This window comes from Panthera leo, chromosome E3 (genome assembly GCF_018350215.1).
Source record: "Panthera leo isolate Ple1 chromosome E3, P.leo_Ple1_pat1.1, whole genome shotgun sequence".
In the NCBI taxonomy this organism is placed as follows: Eukaryota; Metazoa; Chordata; class Mammalia; order Carnivora; family Felidae; genus Panthera; species Panthera leo.
Genome location: NC_056694.1, coordinates 33,983,437 through 34,002,295, shown reverse-complemented (window position 1 = coordinate 34,002,295; position 18,859 = coordinate 33,983,437). Strand labels below are relative to the sequence as shown.

Genomic DNA, 18,859 nt, shown 5'->3' with positions numbered 1-18,859 from the left:
ATTGGAAAAACTGACTCAGGAATTAAAATCCTGAGGATTTTAAGAGATCAGCTCTCCTTTGTGGGGTGAGCCTGGGCCCTTTGCTTATCTTCCCTGTGCAGGGACACAGAGCAGCCCTCGCTGCAGAGTCTCACAGACCTGGGTTTGCAGCCTGGCTCTGCGTCTCACGAGTCGTGTGACACAGGACAGGCCCCAGTGCCCTGAGTCTCTACGGGCACACCAGAGGAGCCAGCCTCTTGTGGGTTTTTTTGTTTGTTTTGTGTTTCTTTCCCCACCTTAAAAATTTTTTTTTAATTTATTTTTGAGAGGCAGAAAGGGAGACAGAGCTTGAGCAGGAGAGGGGCAGAGAGAGAGGGGGAGACGCAGAATCCAAAGCATGGTCCAGGCTCTGAGCTGTGTGCACAGAGCCCGATGCAGGGCTCAAACTCACGAACCATGAAATCATGACCTGGGACTTGCCCTGCCCTGAGGTTATAGCTCCTCAGAGTGATCAAAACAGAACCTAGACAGGCAGTGTGTTTAAATTCTCTCGTGGCCCTTTGGTGTCATGAGTGGGATGCTCACATGCTTGAAAAGCAAGCCAGCTGTGGAAGGGGGTGGTCTCAGTCCTGAGCAGGTGGATGGATCCTCAGCCATCTTGGTGCCCCCCGCTGTCCCCCTGGCCATAGTGGCCACAGAACACAGGCTGCCTCAGTGGGACCCCGTGGTCGGGCATTCAGCTCCATGGGTGTAGGACACGTTCATGGAGCTTTCTCTGTGCGACATGGCACTAGGCACTGAGGGTGCTGAGCCACATCGGTCGCTTGCTGTCAAGTTACACTGATGGTCCTCATCACAATGTGAAACTGTCTTATCTCTTGTCGGTTCCTTCCCTGGAAACAGAAAGTAGAGAGTGCTGTCCGGTTCCACCTCCCCCACCTGGTCCTTAGGGTTGAGTACTCTGTCTTCAGGCAGTAGGCAATCAGGCAATGAATGAATGAATGAATGAATGAATGAATGAATTTCACAGGCTAAAGGGAGAGACAGAGATTGTCACATTACAAGTGAACCGGGAAAGAACATGCATATAAGTTTATGGATAACGTACATATGGTAGGGGGTGGCAGTTGTTGAAAGGAGGCAGTGGGTACGGACAGGTTCATCATGAGTATTTGAAATTTTTTCTTAAAAAAAAAAAGTTAGGTGCTGGAGAAATTACAGACGAGTGGCATCTAACCCTGAATTGATGAATCAGGAAAGCTTCCTGGTGGAAGTGGCCAGAGGGGCACTAGGAAAAAGTATGCCAGAGTTAGGGGAATGTAAACAGGAGGTGGGGGGCAGGAAGGACATTTCAACAAACAGTGGCGTGTGGGTGATGACCTGGGCACAGGAAAGAGCAGAGTGTGAGCAAGTCAGTGTCAAGAGGGCAGGGAGGGGCAGGAAGGACAGGTTTGGGGCAGGGAGGACCGTGTGCCCAGCCAAGCAGCGGGCCTTTATTCTGGGAGTAGTGGAGAGCCAGGGAATATTCAAGTCAGAGAGCATCTGGGTAGCTTTGCTATGTGAAACAGTAAAATGGTTTCATTCAAGCCTTCTACCTGTTCCCCCAACCCTTCTCTTTTCCCCTGGAGGATGTCCAGGGTTTTTGTTTGCTTCAAGGAGTATCCTTGTAGAGATCCGCTTTTTTTAACTTAGCAAGATTGTTTTCCCCTAAAGGTATCAAAAAGTCATAAGCGGGGGCATTTTTCTCAAAGGGAAGGAAGGTGGAGACGCCTCCTGATGAGAGTCAGACAACCAGGGAGGTTTGGACACCTGAATGGGTTTCCCCACCATCAAAAGTGCCAAGCCAGGATAAATTACATCACAATTTTATTCACTCCGAGTATTTGGCTCTGTGTGTACAAAACATAGGGAAAACAGTTGTCTTTTGTGCGTTCGTTTGGTTTGGGACAAAAGGGACACTTTTCTGGCCTCAAAAGCCCAGCTCTTTCTTTGGTGCCGTGTTGTCCTCTGGGGGCCCCACTCCTTTAGCTCATAAGCTAAAGGAGGCACTGGCAGCTGTGTGGTTAATGGCTCCTGCCGGCTGCCCTCTGGCACCCCTTGAGGAGATGCCAGGCATCCCCAGGTGAACAGATTACCTTTTCTGTCTCGGAAAAATGAGGACCAGCTGGGGAGGTAGGGCTGGGCATGAGGACTTTCAGAGTCCTTGTTCGGCCGAGGTCACGTGCTTGACGGCCACTGTGGCCACATCAAACGCAAGGGGTGAGCCTGCCTGTGTGGTTGGAATAGTTCTTACAGAAGGTGATGAATCGGGATGCCTTTTCATTACTGTATCCTTGGACCTGCCCTCCCCTGCCTCACCTGTCCAAATATGTTTGAAGAGTTTGCCGGAAAAATGAGGAAACAAGAAAAACTCTTTTTCACAGATTAATATTCTAAAAGCTCAGCAAGCCGGGGCACCTGGGTGGCTCAGTCGGTTAAGCATCTGACTCTTGATCTCCGCTCAGGTTTTGATCTCAGGGTTGGGAGTTCAAGCCCCACATTGGGCTTCACCCTGGGCAGAAAGCCTAATCAATCAATCAATCAGTCAATCAGTCGCTCAGCAAGCCTTCTCCATTACCCAGAGCTGTGGTCCTAGATACTTAAGGAACTCTAAAAATTCCAGTTCTTCCACTGAAAGGACCTTCCATTGCATTGGGCTCCTCGTAGAACTGGGGCCTCTGCACCCTGGAAGGGACGCCAGGGACAGGTGTCTGGGTGTAGGGGAAGGGCCAAATGTGGCCTGAGGTTGGAACTGTCAATTAGGGCAATGGTAGGCCCCTACCGATGAGCATGTAGCCAAAAGATGAGAGTCTTCGGGAAGGCTATGGACAGTGGTAACTGTTGGTTTGAAGTTCTTGGTTCCTGTAAAAAATATCTTTATCAGCCTGAGTTGTCTGATGAGATTTCTGGGTGAGGACAGAAGCTACCAACCTGCTAATGTGGCCAGGTCTTGGCCTGCAGGCTGAGCCAGCCCTGGTTCTAACCCAGCTCTGTAGTCTTCAGCTGTGTGTCCTTGCGCAAGTGGCAAAACCTCTCTGAGCCTCCCCCTTACCTGAAAAACGAGAAGAGTACTACTTGCCTTCCGGGATCTGGCGAGACAGTGTGTTGAACCTTGACCCAGGAGGCTTTCCTCTCCTGAATTGTAGCAGATCCCCCCATGCACGTAGAAATGAACGATCCTCTGAATTACTAAAAGCGAAGACAGTCCCAAGGGATGGTGGGAACAGTGTCAGGTGCACTTTGTAACTCGAATGACCCAACAGCGTCTCCAGGCCGCCCGCCCTGCAGACCCGCGAGGGAACGAAATGGCTCCATTGTTCTGTCCTGGGCCTTAGCAGTTCCTGGAGTCCTTAAAATGCTTCGTTTTCTCTGCACAGGAAACGTATCTCCTCCAGTCGTGCTGACCTTATCTGTTTGTCGCTGGTCCTCCCACGGGAAGCGAGAGTCCCGAGAACAAAGCGGGACACAGGTCCTTGTTCCGCATGGCGTCTGGGGCCTTAGCACTTGCGGAAGTGAACAGACTTTAAGGGCCGGACCTTTCCTGGCTTTGACCCGCAGTGGCGTCTGCCGTGGTAGCACAAGCATCCCTTCCGACCAGATTCAGTTCCTTCCGTCCTTCCCCTTCGTAGGCTTGGAGACACACAGCAACTCAAACGCTTACAGACGCTTCTTGACGAATCCTTACTGCCTCCAGAACCAAGGGTCTGCGTCCTCCCCTCCTGGAGGGCTCCGATTTGAAGCCTTGCCTCTTCTTTTTCCCCTTCACCCTGCTCACAGGCTGAGGGCTGCCTGTCTCCCAGCATCAGAGTGTTCATGCCTCCTGCACTTGTGACTTAAGTCCACCTCATCCTTCCTGGTGGAGGCTGGCGGGCGGGGCAGGTGGGCGAGCTGCGAGACACAGGCATGAGGAGGACAGAGGAGGTTGGGGCGCAGACCAGCTTCCCTCTGGTGGAGCCTGGAAGTTCAGGCTCATAGCAGGGCCACTGTCTGTGCCAACAGCTCTTCCTCACACTTCAGGCTGTGCAACTAACCTTCCCTGCCGGATAGAGTGTTCTTTGGAAGCCGAGAAGGTGGTGTGGGTCCTGTGTGTATCCTTTGGTCGGCCCTCATCAAACCAAGCGCCTCGTGACCTCGTGGGTAGATTTCATTCTTCCCATTTCGCAGCTGAGGAAACTGAGGCCCCAATGAGTCACGCGGCTTGTCCAGAGTCACCAAGCCAGTACATGGCACACCCGGACCCAATTTATGGCTCACAGGACTCTCTCAGCTGCCCCCACTGTCTTTTGCAAGAGTCAACACTTGCCTGTTCCCAAGAACAGTATTGCCCTCCCCTCGTACAAGTGGCGGAGGACTGTGTGATGCCCCAAGATGCAGGTTATAGGAAATCACGCATGCGGCGTGCAGAGAGCAAGGGCTGGGGCCCACACTGCTGCAGAGGCAGCCGGGGGCGGGGGGGGGGGGGGGGCTCGAGGAGCTGGATCTTCTGTCCTAGCGTCATCCATCACGGCCCCATGAATGAGGCCCTGCTAGCCATCTGCACTGGCCCAGGGCTGCGGCTCTATTGGTTGCCATGGCGACCCCTGGCCTTGACAACGGAGGCGCCCTTGGCTAAGTGTGTTGTCTTGTCCCACTGAGTCTGCGGAAAAGCCGACAGCTGGGGCTGCGGACAGGAAACGAGTGTCCCACACTTCTGCCTGCACTTTTGTCTTGGCCCTGAGAGCAGACAGAATGAGAGCATCTTTGGGGGCCCCAGAGAGGTCTGGGGGTCCATTTCTAGCCAATGACGCATGCAAAGCTTTCATGCTCACAGGGCCTGTGGGGCAATCTAGTGGAAAGGTGCGTCAGACACCGTGTTCAGGACGTTTTTGGAGCACGTACTATTGATTCAATGATTCTTGCAGCCAGGTACTGCTCTGGGATTGGGGATACAGCAGGGACCCAAGTCTCGGGTCTCAGTTCACACTCTGCTAGCCCAGAGGTTAGGTTCAAATGGTATGATCCCCATTTTGCAAAGGGGGAAAATGAGGCACAGAGAGGTTGCTTAACATGCCAAGGACACACAGCAGGTCAAAGAGTCCAGTTTCACAGTCAGCGCCCTGAGGGCCACCTCTCCAAACGGCCCTCACCGGATTCTTTCTCCCTGCATTTCTGAGGCGTTTGCCTCTCAAAGTCAGAAACCCTCCGTTTCCGGAGACCTGGGGATGATGCAGGCCTGGGTCAAGTGTAGGGTCCACCATCCACCTCTTATGACGGTGGTTCCCAGCCTCACTTAGGGAGCTTCACCAGCGCCCAGACGACACCGTCACGCCCAGGAGACCCTGGTTTAGGTGTGGTGGGTGGAGCCCGTCATAGGGTCATAGGCGCTGTGGTCCTGGAGGTTCTCGGGAGCAGCCAAGGATAAGCACCACCGGCCTTGAGCTCTGGGACCCAGGAGGAGCCCATCAACCTTCTGAGCCTGCCGTCCTGCAGATGGCTGAATTGCATTTGGAAGCTATGTCGTGTGTAGTAGGTGAGCGTTAAACAGCAGCCAGTGCTTTGATGACTTTTACTCTCCCTCCAGAGCTTTTTTTTTTTCTTTCTTTTTTTTTTTTTTGCCCTTTCCCTGCGTTCTGGTTTCCCCATTGATTTAAAACTGCCCTGGCCTCGCCCCGTCCCATCCCACCCTCCAAATGCAAATGGCAGATAAGAGGGAGCTGAGAGAACTAATTAGCATTTTAATTAAAGGAAAGGGGACGGGGAGAGGTGGGTGGGCCTGGAGGGCTGACTGTCTGGTTGCACCAGGGTTTGCGAATTGTTTCCACGGAGGCACACGGTAAGAAACAGCATTTCTTGCAGATGCCTTGCCTGCCGAAACAAAAATCCCCCTCCCTCGCCTTGCACTCGGATAGTTCCTATTCTGTTTAGTTGATGGGTTGATTTAAATTTCTCTTGCACTTCTGATCACGTCAAGGAGGGACGGCCCTGGGGGTAGCTAGCCTGCCTTAACGCAGACTGCCGACTGCCGTCTGTCTCCACTGGTGGACGTTGCCCAGGGCGTGGTGGAGAGAGCAGGGAGACAGTTACTCACACCGCCTCTGGGCAGGACTAGGGGGTCCGGAGCATTGCAGCGAGGAATCCTAGCCCTGGGGTTCTTGGCCGCGTGCCTGTCAGATGGTTCTCAGGATCCGAAGAGGCTGTGAAAGCCATGTGACCCAACACGTGGGGAAACTGAGGCCAGGGGAGGGATGTGTCTTTGGAGCCAAACTGGAACAGTGGTGGGCAATCATGTATGTGATGACTTCAGACTTGGTGGGGGGCGGGGAATATTATTGTTAAACTGTTTTAACACAAATTTCGGACCCGCTCCCTAATTTTGTATTTTTAATTTTTTAATTGTTTTTATTTATTTTTGAGAGAGAGAAACAGCATGAGCAGGGAAGGGGCAGAGAGAGAAGGGAGACACAGAATCCAAAGCAGGCTCCAAGCTCCGAGCTGTCAGCACAGAGCCTGACACGGGGCTCGAACTCACGGACCATGAGATCATGCCCTGAGCCAAAGTCGGACGCTCAACCTCCTGAGCCACCCAGGTGCCCCTCTGCTCACTATGTGAGTCCTCAGGTGCACCTTAAAAGGCAGCTGTTGCTGTCCGTGTTCCACGGCTCGGATGTGCTGAGTTCACTCTCTGCATATATTGACTGGAGAACTGCTAAACTCTGGGTACCATGAGACGAAAGAAAGGCCTGATTCCCTCTCTCTTGGGGCTTGCATGTTTCTGAGTGGGACTGGAGTGCTCCAGGAAGGAGAGTGATGTGAGATGAATTATCTCTAGAAAGGTCAGGGACCAAGTAGAAAATGATGGAAGGAAAGCAGGAGAGGAAACCGAGAGAACACCGAGCTCAGTGCTCCAGTCCAGGAGGGACCATATTGCTCATGCAGAGCGAAACCCCTGGCACCCAGCTCCCTGCCGTCACCATCAGGGAAAGGGAGCCTTCCCTTGTGACTGCCGAGCATCTGAGAGGCTCCTGAGCAAGTCCCCAGGGAGACTGTGCCCATCTGTCAGGCCCCTTTCCTCAGTGACCCCCAAAACTCCCATGGACGTCAGGCATCGAGCTCTAGACCCGAGGACTGCATCATCAGCAGAGAATACAAAAGACAGGGGCCAGTCAGAGACAGAGGAAACTCAGTTGTCTCAAGAGCCTGTGACCCGCCAGGCTGTTCACATCAGTTGCGCCTAATTCCCAGCACAACCAGGAAGAGAGGCATCGCCCTCGAATCCTGTAGATAAGGACACTGAGGCTCAGAGTGTTTTCATGAGCTTTACTCTGTTAGCTACATTAAGACAGCAAGCTTTGGGGCACCTGGGGGGCTCAGTTGGTTAAGCGGCCAACTCTTGATTTCGGCTCAGGTCATGATCTCACTGTTGGTGAGATCGAGCCCCGTGTTGGGCTCTGTGCTGACGGCACAGAGCCTGCTTGGGATTCTTGCTCTCTGCCCCTCTCCCGCTCACGGTCTTCTTCAAAAAAAAAAAAAAAAGACAGCGAGTTTCACAGCTGAAGCCCAAGCTCCAGGCAGAGCACACACGTCTGTAGCATCCGTTACAGGGCACATGACAGACATTGCTAATGCATCACAGCTGGGTGCGGGTCCCCAGCTCACCTCCAGCACCTACACACGGTGCCTGGCCTGTCACGGGGCACTAAGTGAGTGACTTAGCTAAGTCATTACCTGCTAAGTGGATAACTGAAGCGAGCGGGTAAATGACAAACTGTAGCAGGCAGGAATTCAGACGCAGGCTTGCGTGACCTCAGTGTACAAGACCTTGTCTTGTCCCCTCCCACCTGTGAAAGGGGACAGCCAGCTCCCTAATTCCCTCGTTTGCTTTTTTTTTTTTTTTTTTTTTTTACAGAGGTCTAATTCACATAACAAGATTACCCATTAACCAGTATAAGTGAACAATCTGGTTCCCCTTGGCACATTCACCGTGTTAGGCAGACGTCTCCACCAGCTCCAGAACCTTCTCATCACCCTGAGCAGAAACCCCACCATCCCCACTTCCCAGTTCTGCCTACCACTGATCGCTTTCTCTCCCTTTGGATGCACCTGATCTAGAAGTGCCCTGCATATACCATCAGTGTGTGGCCTTTCATGTCTGGATTCTCCCACTGAACATCATGGTTTTGAGGCTCATCTGTGGTCTCTGTCAGTATGTCATCCCTTATTATGGTGGAGGAAGGTCTGTGGTGAGGCTGCACCCCTTCTGGGTTACCCTTTCGGCCGTTGGTGCTCACGTGGGCTGTGAATAGTGCTGCTGTCGATGTGCACGTCCCCGTATGTGTTCGAGCTCCTATCTTCCACTCTCTGGGCTGTACGCTTAGGAGTACAATTGCTGGACCATGTGGGAAAGCTTAACTTTCCGAGGAACGTGTAACTCTTTTTTTTTAATTTTTTTTAATATTTGTTTTTTGAGACAGACAGAGTGCAAGCAGAGGAGGGGCAGAGAGAGGGGGAGACACAGAATCTGAAGCAGGCTCCAGACTCTGGGCTGTCAGCACAGAGCCCGATATGGGACTCGAACTCACAAACGGGGAGATCATGACCTGAGCCAAAGTCGGAGGCTTAAGCGACTAAGCCACCCAGGTGCCCCTCTTTTTTGTTTTTGATGTTTTTTTATTTTGAGAGACAGAGAGAGAGAGAGCAGGGGAGGGGTAGAGAGACAGAACCCCAAGGAGGTTCTGTGCTGTCAGCACAGACCCGATGAGGGACTCAAACTCACAAACTGTGAGACCATGACCTGAGCTGAAATCAAGAGTCAGACACTTAACCAACTGAGCCACCCAGGCGCCCCAGAACCCCTAAGTCTTAAAGACTGGAGGTGTGGGAGCTGGTCTCTGGCTCCCTCCCTATCATCCCTCACCCAGAAGGTGCCCTCCCACATGCCTGGGGAGCCTCCCTCCTCAGCTCACGGTGACCCCCCTGCATCGCACTGACATGTTGAGTGCTTGTTCCCTGCCCCCCCCCACCCCCCACCCAACTCCCGGACCTGGCTGAGCAGGACCCTTGTGAATAAGACAGGAGAGCTGGGGCTCCTCCCCCATAGAGGGGGTCTCCAGGAGGCCCTGCGCCTCATCTTTTCTTCCAGCGCTCCGTGGTCTCGTGTGCCGTTCACCCTCCCCGTGCACCTGACCCCTCCCCGTGCACCATTCCACATCTCGTCACACCAGAGCATTTGCCCAGGCCTCACCTCCCCTTTCCTCGGTGGCTGCCAAAAATCTGCTCCCCTTTGAAGGGGCAGCTCTGGTGACATCTCACTGGCATCACCACGCACCTGCCAGAACGCATCTGTCCACGTTCCCACAGCGCCTTGCTCATACAGGCAAACGTCGTGATTTCACCCCGTCTTATACAGAATTACTCGCTGACAGCGAACTGGAAAATTTTTATACACATCTCTCACCGGGTTATTTTAAGGATTTATCTCCATGAAAGGGAAAGCAGCCTCATACATTAAATTCTCCCATTCTCCCCCCTCCCCAGTACTCCCCCCCCCCCAGCCCCGCCACTGAATCATGAGTTTCAGAAAGAGAGGGGCCTTTTTTCCATCTCAGAACTTACCTAATGCAGTGCCTTGCCCGTAACAGGAGCCTAATTAATTGTCGTTGATTGAATTAGCGGGCTGGAGAGAGTGAGCGTGTGACATAGACTCTTCTGATTGTTGGAGGCATATCGTGCTAAGAGCTCCCGTCTGATGGAGATCGCGTTTCTGTTACAAGGTCAGTCTCAAGTGCAGGCCACCGAAATGTCACCACCATATATCTCCCGCGGTGACATTTTGTAATTGAAAGTGCTGCAGGTGTCACTCCTACTCTGGCAGAGCTTTCAAATGTTGATACGCGAGTTCTCGGAGATTCTCGCCGTTGCAAACACATGTTTAATGGAAATTGGATTGTGTGCAGCCTTAAGTAGTCCCCTTGGAGACAAATGGTTTTGAACAAGAGTCAGCAACCGCTCTTTCTACACAGTTACCTTGCCGCTAAATCAACAGGCCCGCTTTGAGTTGGACGTGCCAGAATAGATAAAAAGAAGAAAAAACGTCCACTGAGTGATCAAGGAAAGAATGGGTTCTCAGTTAATTTATGGTCACACGGTCCACGCCCGTGCTTTCCTCTGGCGAAAAGCAGCAAAAATTGCCTCTCCGAGCTAGACCCTTTGTAATCATCAAGCCCCAGTATATACTGTGTTCAGGTGTTGTGTTACCCGCTGAATTATTCGATGCTGGAATGAGTGAAAAAGCAAGGGCTTCAGGGTCAGACAGTCTCAAGCATTCCTGTAACCAAGGCCAAGAACATAACCCGTGCGAGTTTCCAGGCCCTCACCTCTGAAATGGGGAGACACCCTCCCTGCTGGATGGTTGGGATTGGAGGGCATGAAGTGCCCTTCAGAGCCTCCCCAGGCCCTCAGACTACTGTCACTGCCACTCCGGAGGCATCCCAGATCCCTCACCAGGAGAGAAGACTTTATCCTAGCCACCCTGTGGCTTAATTCCCGCTGCGGTGCCCAGAGGAGAGACCATCAGCAGTCCCATGCCTCCCAAGATCTGGGGCTCGTCAGTCTGATACTCTAACCGCGCTGTCAGCCAGACTCTGTTTGCAAGCAATAGAAAACCTGGAAACTCAAGCAAGCTAAGGAGAAGAAGGAGGCGGGGGAGGTGGGGTGGTATCTTTCTTCTGGGCTTTGTTACCAAGGACGGGTAGAAGCGAGCCCTTCTCCCTCAGTCCTGATGTTTCCTTCCGAATCCATTTGGCGAGACGTGGATGAGCCTGATGTTCCCGGCCCTCCCCCTCCACACCGGCTCACCCCCAGGGAGAGCGGGGCTCGGGTCTGCCCCAGCACTGTTCAGCAGTGAGTGCCGTACATGTGGCCACACTGGGCTCCAGGCTTGAGATGGAACCAGGGAGCCTCAGCGTCCAGGGTCTGCATCCTGTCTGGCAGCTGCACTCTGTGGCACGTTCGGTCTGCGTGCCCGCTGCCCTCACAGGGTGGAAGGTGGCCGACCCCACCACGCCCAGGACGCTGGCCTATCCTGGTCCGGTGAGCCGCAGCCAGTGGGTCCCACGGCACGGACGCGGCCGCCAGGTCTGCTCCCCTGCAGACAGAGGGGGAGGCTTCTGACGGCGGGGAGGCATGGTGTGCGGAACAGACACCCCAAAAAGTACCTCCTGTGCCCACTTCCCAGAGGGCACCTCCGTTGCCTCGTCTGTGAAGATGATGGCGTATCTCCCGGGGCCCTGGGGTGAAACAGGGTGCTATCTGCAGCACATCTAGGTTCTCAGGGCGTGATGATGCTCGCAGGGCAAGCGCTGCTCCTGACTGATCCCTGTGCCCAGTGCCCAGTGCCCACTGGGCGGCTTGCACAGAGTAGGTGCTCTGTGCATGTCCACAGAATTGGTGCGTCCTCAGGCCAGTGTCATCTGCCTACGCTCCTTTGTTCCGTCTTTGCTTCTAATAATACAGCCCGACGTCCCATTAGCTCTGGGGGCACTGGGTTGGGAGTGCTGCCAGCCCGTCCTCCTGAGCCTGGTGCCAGATGCCCACACATTTCCTCACCCGTGCTGCGAAGCCCGCCTGCCACTTCCAGCTGGCACTTCCTCCACACTGTCATCGAGTTGGTGCTTCGTCGCAGAGTGAATGAGGGACACCTGTGACTCAGTGACTCTGGGGTCACACAGATCTGTTTACAGATCCACTCTTAACCTCTCTGTGCCTCAGTCTCCTCGTCTGCAAAAAGGGGACCACAGAGCACTGTTGTGGGCACTCCTAACAATAACGAATGCTAATTGTGCCGCACGCAGAGCCGAGCGCGGTGTGCAGCTGCAGAAAGGAAACGGGGTCCGCGAGTCGGGAAGGGCTCCATCACTGTTCTGCCTGGGGTAGCCTGGGGTGGGGCGGGGGGAGATGATAAAAGAAAACAAAGTGGGGGGCTTGCTCCAGGCCCACAGCGCAAAGGGCGACTAGCAGATCTAGCCAGGGAGCGCGGGACTGGGGAGCCGTCTGGAGGCAGCCAACAGACTGGTAGCGTGGGGGCCGAGAACCCTCCCTCCGTGGGTTTCAGAACAAAGCCCCGCATCCCGAGAGCCCCCTCCGTCCCCAGCAAACTCTAGACAGTTGGTCACGCTGGAGACATGCACTCCCCAAAACGGACCATCAGATACTGCTCTGGGTCCCAGGATTCCCAGACAGCCCCGGGGAGACCAGTGTTCTGTTGGGGGGCAGGGCAGGGGGGCTCCCAGCTGCTCTGAATCCTCCTCCATCTGAGCCCCACCCCCAATCTCACCAAGTGCAGTTGCTTGTCCCCCCCGTGGATGACGCACTGAACTTATCAGCTTGCCTACAGAGGGCTCTCAAGCCAGCTCTGTCCCCTTTCTCCAGTTTTCCATCTAGGAAATAGGCATAATGACCCTCCCTGCAGTGTGGCCAGGGTCCCATGAAAACACTTGCGAACGGGTTTGTAGTTCAGTAAATTTCTGCACCCAACGGTGGGTCTCAGACTCGCGCCCCAGAGGTGGAGAGTCACGTGCCAGCCAGGTGCCCCCCTGCCTTTTTCAAGTGTATATTCAGCATGAAAGCAAAGGATGTGATGTCAGAAGCACCTTCTCCACAACGTGGGAAATCGCAGGGCATGGGATTCTTGGCTGCAGGGACGAGCCCTTGGCTGGTCTGACTGTGCATTTCTGTTTTCTTTCAGGGTGAAGCGTGTGCAGGGAGCCTCTGTTCCTGAAGGAGGGGATCATGGCTTTCATGTTGCTCACCCGGCGGCTGGCCTGCACCTTCCAGCACAACTACCGCCTGCTCGTGCCCAGTAAGCCCTGGGGGGTCTTGGCAAGAACTGGCCCTGATGGGAAACACAATCCGGGCTGGGAGAGCCCTGGCGGGTGAAGGGACCAGCCAGTCAACGTTCTGGGGCTGTTCCCTCTCCCCGGCCACACACGCAGTAAAACCGTCCCCATCACCACCACCCCCGTCTCCCATCTCCGCCACATGCTCCTGTCCCTGCGTGGACAGCTCTGGGTCGGGCAGGAAGCTGATGCGGCCTGGAGGTGGTGGCCCCAGCAGCCGGGAGGCTCCAGGCTGCCCTCACAGGGACTGTTGGGGGAAACACAGCTGAGCTTGCTGCCAGAAAAAGGGAAGGCTACAAGCATCCTTGTGACTGACCTCAAGGCAAAGTGTGCTTCCAGGGCCCTGGACAGGAGGCAGCAGCCCCCTGCTGCCCTGTCCCTCACCTCTGCTCACCCGCACCCAGCCGGCCCGCGGCACCGCTGGCCGCATCTCTCCGGGGCTTCTGTTTCTCTCTGCCTCACTGAGTTCAGGCGGCTTAGCCAGGCTGGCCCCATCAGCAGTCGCCCTGCCGGTGAGGTCTCACGATAGACCTCCCTCCCTCCTTTCCACGAGGAAGGCACGCATGAAGCCCATTTTACAGGGGAGAAAGCTGAGGCTCAGAGAGGCAAAGTCACACGGCCACTTGAATGCAGGTCAGTCTGGCTGCAGATGCCGGGCTGTTATCCCTCCTCCATGTGCCTCCCTGGGGTTCTGGGAGACACAGGGGCTGGCCGTGGCCTCCTGTGGGCACCTTGTACCCCCCCACCCGCATCTGTCCCAGCTCTCTCAGAGCCCCGTGCTTTGCCATCACGATGTCTCTTTGTTAGTCTCATCTGCCTTTTGAAGACAGAGTGCTGCCCACAACCTTGGTCTGCATCTTTAATGCTGGGGTTTATATCCTGGGTGGGGTAAAAAAGCAGGCATGCTCTCCCATACACACAGGAGTATTAGCAGGTTTTACTTTAAAATAAACCTTTTAGGAGCACCTGGGTGGCTCAGTCTGTTGAGCGTCCGTCTTCGGCTCAGGTCATGATCTCGTGGTCTGTGAGTTCGAGCCCCGCGTCAGGCTCTGTGTGGACAGCTCAGAGCCTGGAGCCTGCTTCGGATTCTATGTCTCTCTCACTCTCTGCCCCTCCCCTGCTCATGCTCGCTCTCTCTCTGTCAAATATTAAAAACAAACAAACAAAAAAAAACACATAAAAATATTGAAATAAATCTCTTAACTTGGGATGATTTTACAAGTACAGTGAAAGTACTAAGACAGTACAGACAGATCCCATAGGCCCCAGTGTCGCCCTGGTTAACATCTTACATCACGAGGATGCTCTTGTCAATAACTAAGAAGCTGACCTTGTACATTATTGCTACCCGAGCTCCAGACTTCTCTGGGGATTTCACCAGGTTTTCCCTTAGTGCCTCTTTCCCTCCCAGGATCCAGTGCGAGATCCCACAGTGCACTCTGGGGTCCCAACTCCCCGGTATCATCCGGTCGGTGACCGTGTCTGTCTTCCCTTGTTCTTGGCCCTGATCGCCTCAAGAAGTGAGTAGGTTTGAGGTTTTGTTTTATTTTATTCAATTATAAGAGAAGCATCTTAACGCTTACCCATTATTATGTTAAAAATGAACCCAAACCGACGCATGATGCCCAAGTAGTGTGCCCCTAGCGGGAGGGAGAGTCGGCCATAACTAGTACTGCTCACACCCGCTGGGGGCCGAGTGCCGTACTAGGTGCTGGGGACGCTTCACTGACAAGAAAGCATGGCCTGTGGGGCTCCGCCTTTGTAGGTCATTCTCAAGGACATCCCTTCCCAGGGAGACAAGCAGGGGAGAGCCTTGAGTCAAGGCTCCTGCACCTGGGCCACATTCCACCCAGTCAGCCTCCCCCACGGGCAGAACTCTGAGCCTCTGTTTCTTATCAGGCAAGTGGGTCTCCTCGGGAGACTGAGGGCAGTGCTGGGGTCCTACTTGCTTCGCACACTTCTCTATCAGAAGGAACAGTTCAGGGGCGCCAGGGCACTCCGATTCTCTCAGCAGGCACGCTTGCTCTCAAAACATAAGTAAATATTTTTTAACAATGCAAACACCCTTCGTTTATATTTACACAAGCATGCATAGAAAAAAAGAGACAAATGACTAATCAGAGTTATCAGGTCTGCATTTTCTTGGCAAGAGTTAAATCTTTTTTTTGGCACACTTGTGCCAGATTTAGAGATAAGAGTTTTTTTTTTTTAATTTTTATTTTAACGTTTATTTATTTTTTTGAGACAGAGAGACAGAGCATGAACGGGGGAGGGGCAGAGAGAGAGGGAGACACAGAATCTGAAGCAGGCTCCAGGCTCTGAGCCATCATCAGCCCAGAGCCCGACGCGGGGCTCGAACTCACGGACCGCGAGATCGTGACCTGAGCTGAAGTCGGACGCTTAATCAACTGAGCCACCCAGGCACCCCAGAGATAAGAGTTTTTTAATACTAAACCACGGTGTTGGCAAAGATAGAGGAGCATGTGTGTTCATACACTGCTCATAGGTAAGTAGCAATAAGGAAATAGTTTTTTGAGGTGTGTGTGTGTTAAGGAGGCTCCACACCCAGTGCGGCAGGGCTTGAGGTCACGACCCTGAGTCAAGACCTGAGCTGAGATCAAGTGTCCGACACTTAACTGCCTGAGCCACCCAGGTGCCCAGGGGAAATAGTTTTAAAATGGTAGGTAACGTTTAACCCATTTAGTCCCCTGGGAGAGGAAAGCAGAGACTCAGAGAAATTCCGTAACTTTCTCAGAACCTTGGTGCTAGGAAGTGGCTGAACCTGGCTTTGAGCTAAGCCTGGCTGGCCCCAAAAGTTACAACCTTAACCACTATGTTAGTTATTTATTGCCATATAACAAATAGCCCTGGGGCGCCTTGGTGGCTCAGTCGGTTGAGCAACTGACTTCGGCTCAGGTCATGATCTCACAGTTTGTGAGTTTGAGCCCCACATCGGGCTCTGTGCTGACAGCTCAGAGCCTGGAGCCTACTTCGGATTCTATGTCTCCCCGTCTCTCTACCCACCCCCCCATGCTCATGCTCTGTGCCTCTCTGTCTCTCAATAATAAATAAACGTTAAAAATATATTTTTTTAAATAGCCCTAACTTAGCTGGTTAAAATAATGCACATTTATTATGTCACAGTTCCTGTGGTCTAGGAGTCAGGGCTGTGGTCTCATCGGAAGGCTCACCGTGGAAGCTGGGGGTTCCGCTTCCAAGCTCACTCTCGTGGCGCTGGCTGGATTTGGTTCCACATGGACATCTCCACAGCGCAGCTCACAGCCTGGCACCTGTGTTCCCCGGAGGGAGGGAGGGTGCTTCAGCCCACCACCACGCCCACGGTGTTTAGGTGTTTGTGTGGCATCTCCACCCATCGACCGCTGTGGAGCCCTTAGACACGGTGGTGGCTCGTGTATCAGTGCTCCCAGCGGCATTGTTTCTTGCCCCTCCCCCACAATCACTGATAATCTGATGTCGGCATATAGAGCGCAGAGACTGGGAGACTGGACAGCAAAGCCGTTATGTCCGGGTGGTGAAATTACCGATACCTTCCTCAATGAACATGTTCTCAAAAACTTCAGTGGGGTGCTGCCTCCATGAGAGCAGGTGAAAGAAAGGGCTGGAAGTTTGCTACTCAGTGGCGACATAGTGCACAACTCCCCTCTGGCCGTACCGGACCTGCGATGCATTTGGCAAGAGACCCGAACAGCCGAGACAGTTCCCGCCCCCTTTGGAGAGAACAGAGTGCCCAGGAGAGTAACTGAGAAGGAAACCCTGTATCATCAGGCACATCCTCAGCCCGCAGTCTCCCTCCCGGCAGGTGCAGACATAGATTGTGCTGAGCGAAAGGACCACCAGAGTTTTAGAAGGAAACGAAGAACCACTGGAGATGGACCGTCCCCTACGTCTCCATCATCCACTGCGAGGGGCCTGTCTCCTCCTTTCCAAGTCCGTGGCCGTGTCCCTGCTCCAGATGCCTCAGCTCAGGTGAAACGAGATGCCGCCGTCTCCTGAACGACACCAGAATGGAACTCTGTGTCCCGAGGCTGTGGCCTGCGATGTGTCTGAGGAATTACGGCAAGCTCATAGGACAGTGAGGCTTGTCCTTTTATCCGGCCATTACTGCAACACTGTCCTTCTCAGAGCTAACAGAAGGTCTCCAGGAGCCTAAGAAGCGAAGTTCTCCATGGAGCGAGGAAATACCAGGAACAGGGGGACGGCTCCCCCTTCACAACAGCCCCCCTCCCCCAAGCACAAATTTAAAAGGTGAAGACCACCCACAGGCAACAGCTGGTCTGCCACGATTGTCGTTTGCATGGGACAGCCCCTTGGAGAAGGACCCCCACACCCCAGCTGACCAGACTGCACGGCAGCCAGAACCCGCTCCGACATCTGCTGGAATGAGGGAAAACGAGGAGGAAAAACAGGAAGAAGGAGGCTCATGTTCCCAAGAACAGTGACACCAAACAGGATGTGTTTGCCACTGAACCTGCAAGAAAGTAAAAACAGGAAAGCCAGCTGGAGCAGGAAGAGTTACAGCCCTCACGTGGGAAGTGGCCCAGAACAAGAGTGTCAGAGGGGAGAAGTCCTAGAAGTTTCAGTCCTCGGTTTCAAGGAGTGCCCATGGATTCTTCTGAATCTGGGACAAGAGAAACCAGACAGTCCTTCTGGAAAGGATATCTGAGACCCCTACAGAGCAAAACTCATTAGAAACTCCTCATTCTGCTTGTGATGGAGTTGACTCCACCAGTGAGATTGGGAGTCGCTGTGAGATGGTGTCCCTGTACGTGTGGCAAAAACTCACACCTTCACGAAGGGATCAAAGAACTCTTTATAAGTATCCTCAGAGCCAGGAGATGCTGACGAGCCCCCCGAAGGAGCCTTGAGGGGCCCCAAGCCACATCGAATGCCATTCACATACTGGGGAACTTTCCTGTTCAGCAGAGAAAACCGGCCGAGCTTGTATCTGGCAAGTCAGAAGAGCGTTGGCCATGTCTCCAAAGTGAGCTGCCTCCTGGGTACTAAAAGAATGTTGCCCTTTACGCTGGTTCCAGTGGCCACACCATCCGCTGCTACAGTGTTAGGAGAGTGTGTGCAACAGCCTCAGCTACAAGAGGAGTTCTCTGCCTTCGTTCTAGATGGCGAATCCTCTCTGCGGGAAAAGCAGGTGGCACTGTGGTCACCTTCAACCTGAAGAACAATAAATGACTTGAGATCTTTTTTTTAAAGTTTATTTTGAGAGAGAGCGTGCACTCACGCAAACAGGGGAGATGCGGAGAGGGAGGGAGAGAGAGAGAATCCTGAGCGGACTCCACGCTCAATGCAGAGCCCGACGCGGGGCTCAGTCGCACGGACCGTGAGACCATGACCTGAGCCACGATCAAGAATCGGGCACTCAACCTCCGGAGCCACCCAGGCGCCCCACGACTTGAGATCTTTGAACGCTGTGGCCCTCGGGCTGTCAGCTGTCTTGCCACAGTTTAGGAAGGTGCCCCAAAGGTGCTCACGGTCAGGCCTCACATTCTGTAGCATTAAATGCACGGAATGGATTCCTGCTCTGGGTCCTCCGGAGGGCCCCAGCAAACCGAGCTTTGTGCGAAGCGGGTGCATGACCTTGTGTTCAGTGGCTGCAGTCCTGATCAGTCCACCCATGCCCACAGCATCCGTACTGGTGACCGTGTGTGGGTCTTTGAAACTCACGATCTCACAGTGACTGTGTCGGATCCTAGGAACAGCGATGGTGACCACTTGCCTGGAGAAATGTGTCCTTGTCTGTGAGTTACGTTGCCACGAGCAATTGCAAGTTTATGGAGGACACACAGGCAAGACTGTGTGCACGACCTTCCCTGAAAGTATGGTTTATACCGGCTGATATGATGCCAGCATTCAGGCTGTGAGGCTAAATCCGCTGCAAAATTTCCACTGTCCATGGCACGGTTACGCTCTGATATTCAGCGTGTGTAGATCAT

General features: G+C 53.7%; 1 protein-coding gene across 2 annotated transcripts in view; it reads left to right on the top strand.

The window, feature by feature from the left end:
* The window catches only part of ABAT (4-aminobutyrate aminotransferase), an 89,739-nt gene that overhangs the window by 31,821 nt on the left and 39,059 nt on the right, over positions 1-18,859 (top strand). For both annotated transcript variants that reach the window (XM_042922993.1, XM_042922994.1), the window contains one exon: positions 12,740-12,853. In XM_042922993.1, the coding sequence (XP_042778927.1) occupies positions 12,784-12,853 (70 nt within the window). In that variant the 5' untranslated portion in view covers positions 12,740-12,783. The remainder of the gene's footprint in view (positions 1-12,739; positions 12,854-18,859) is intronic.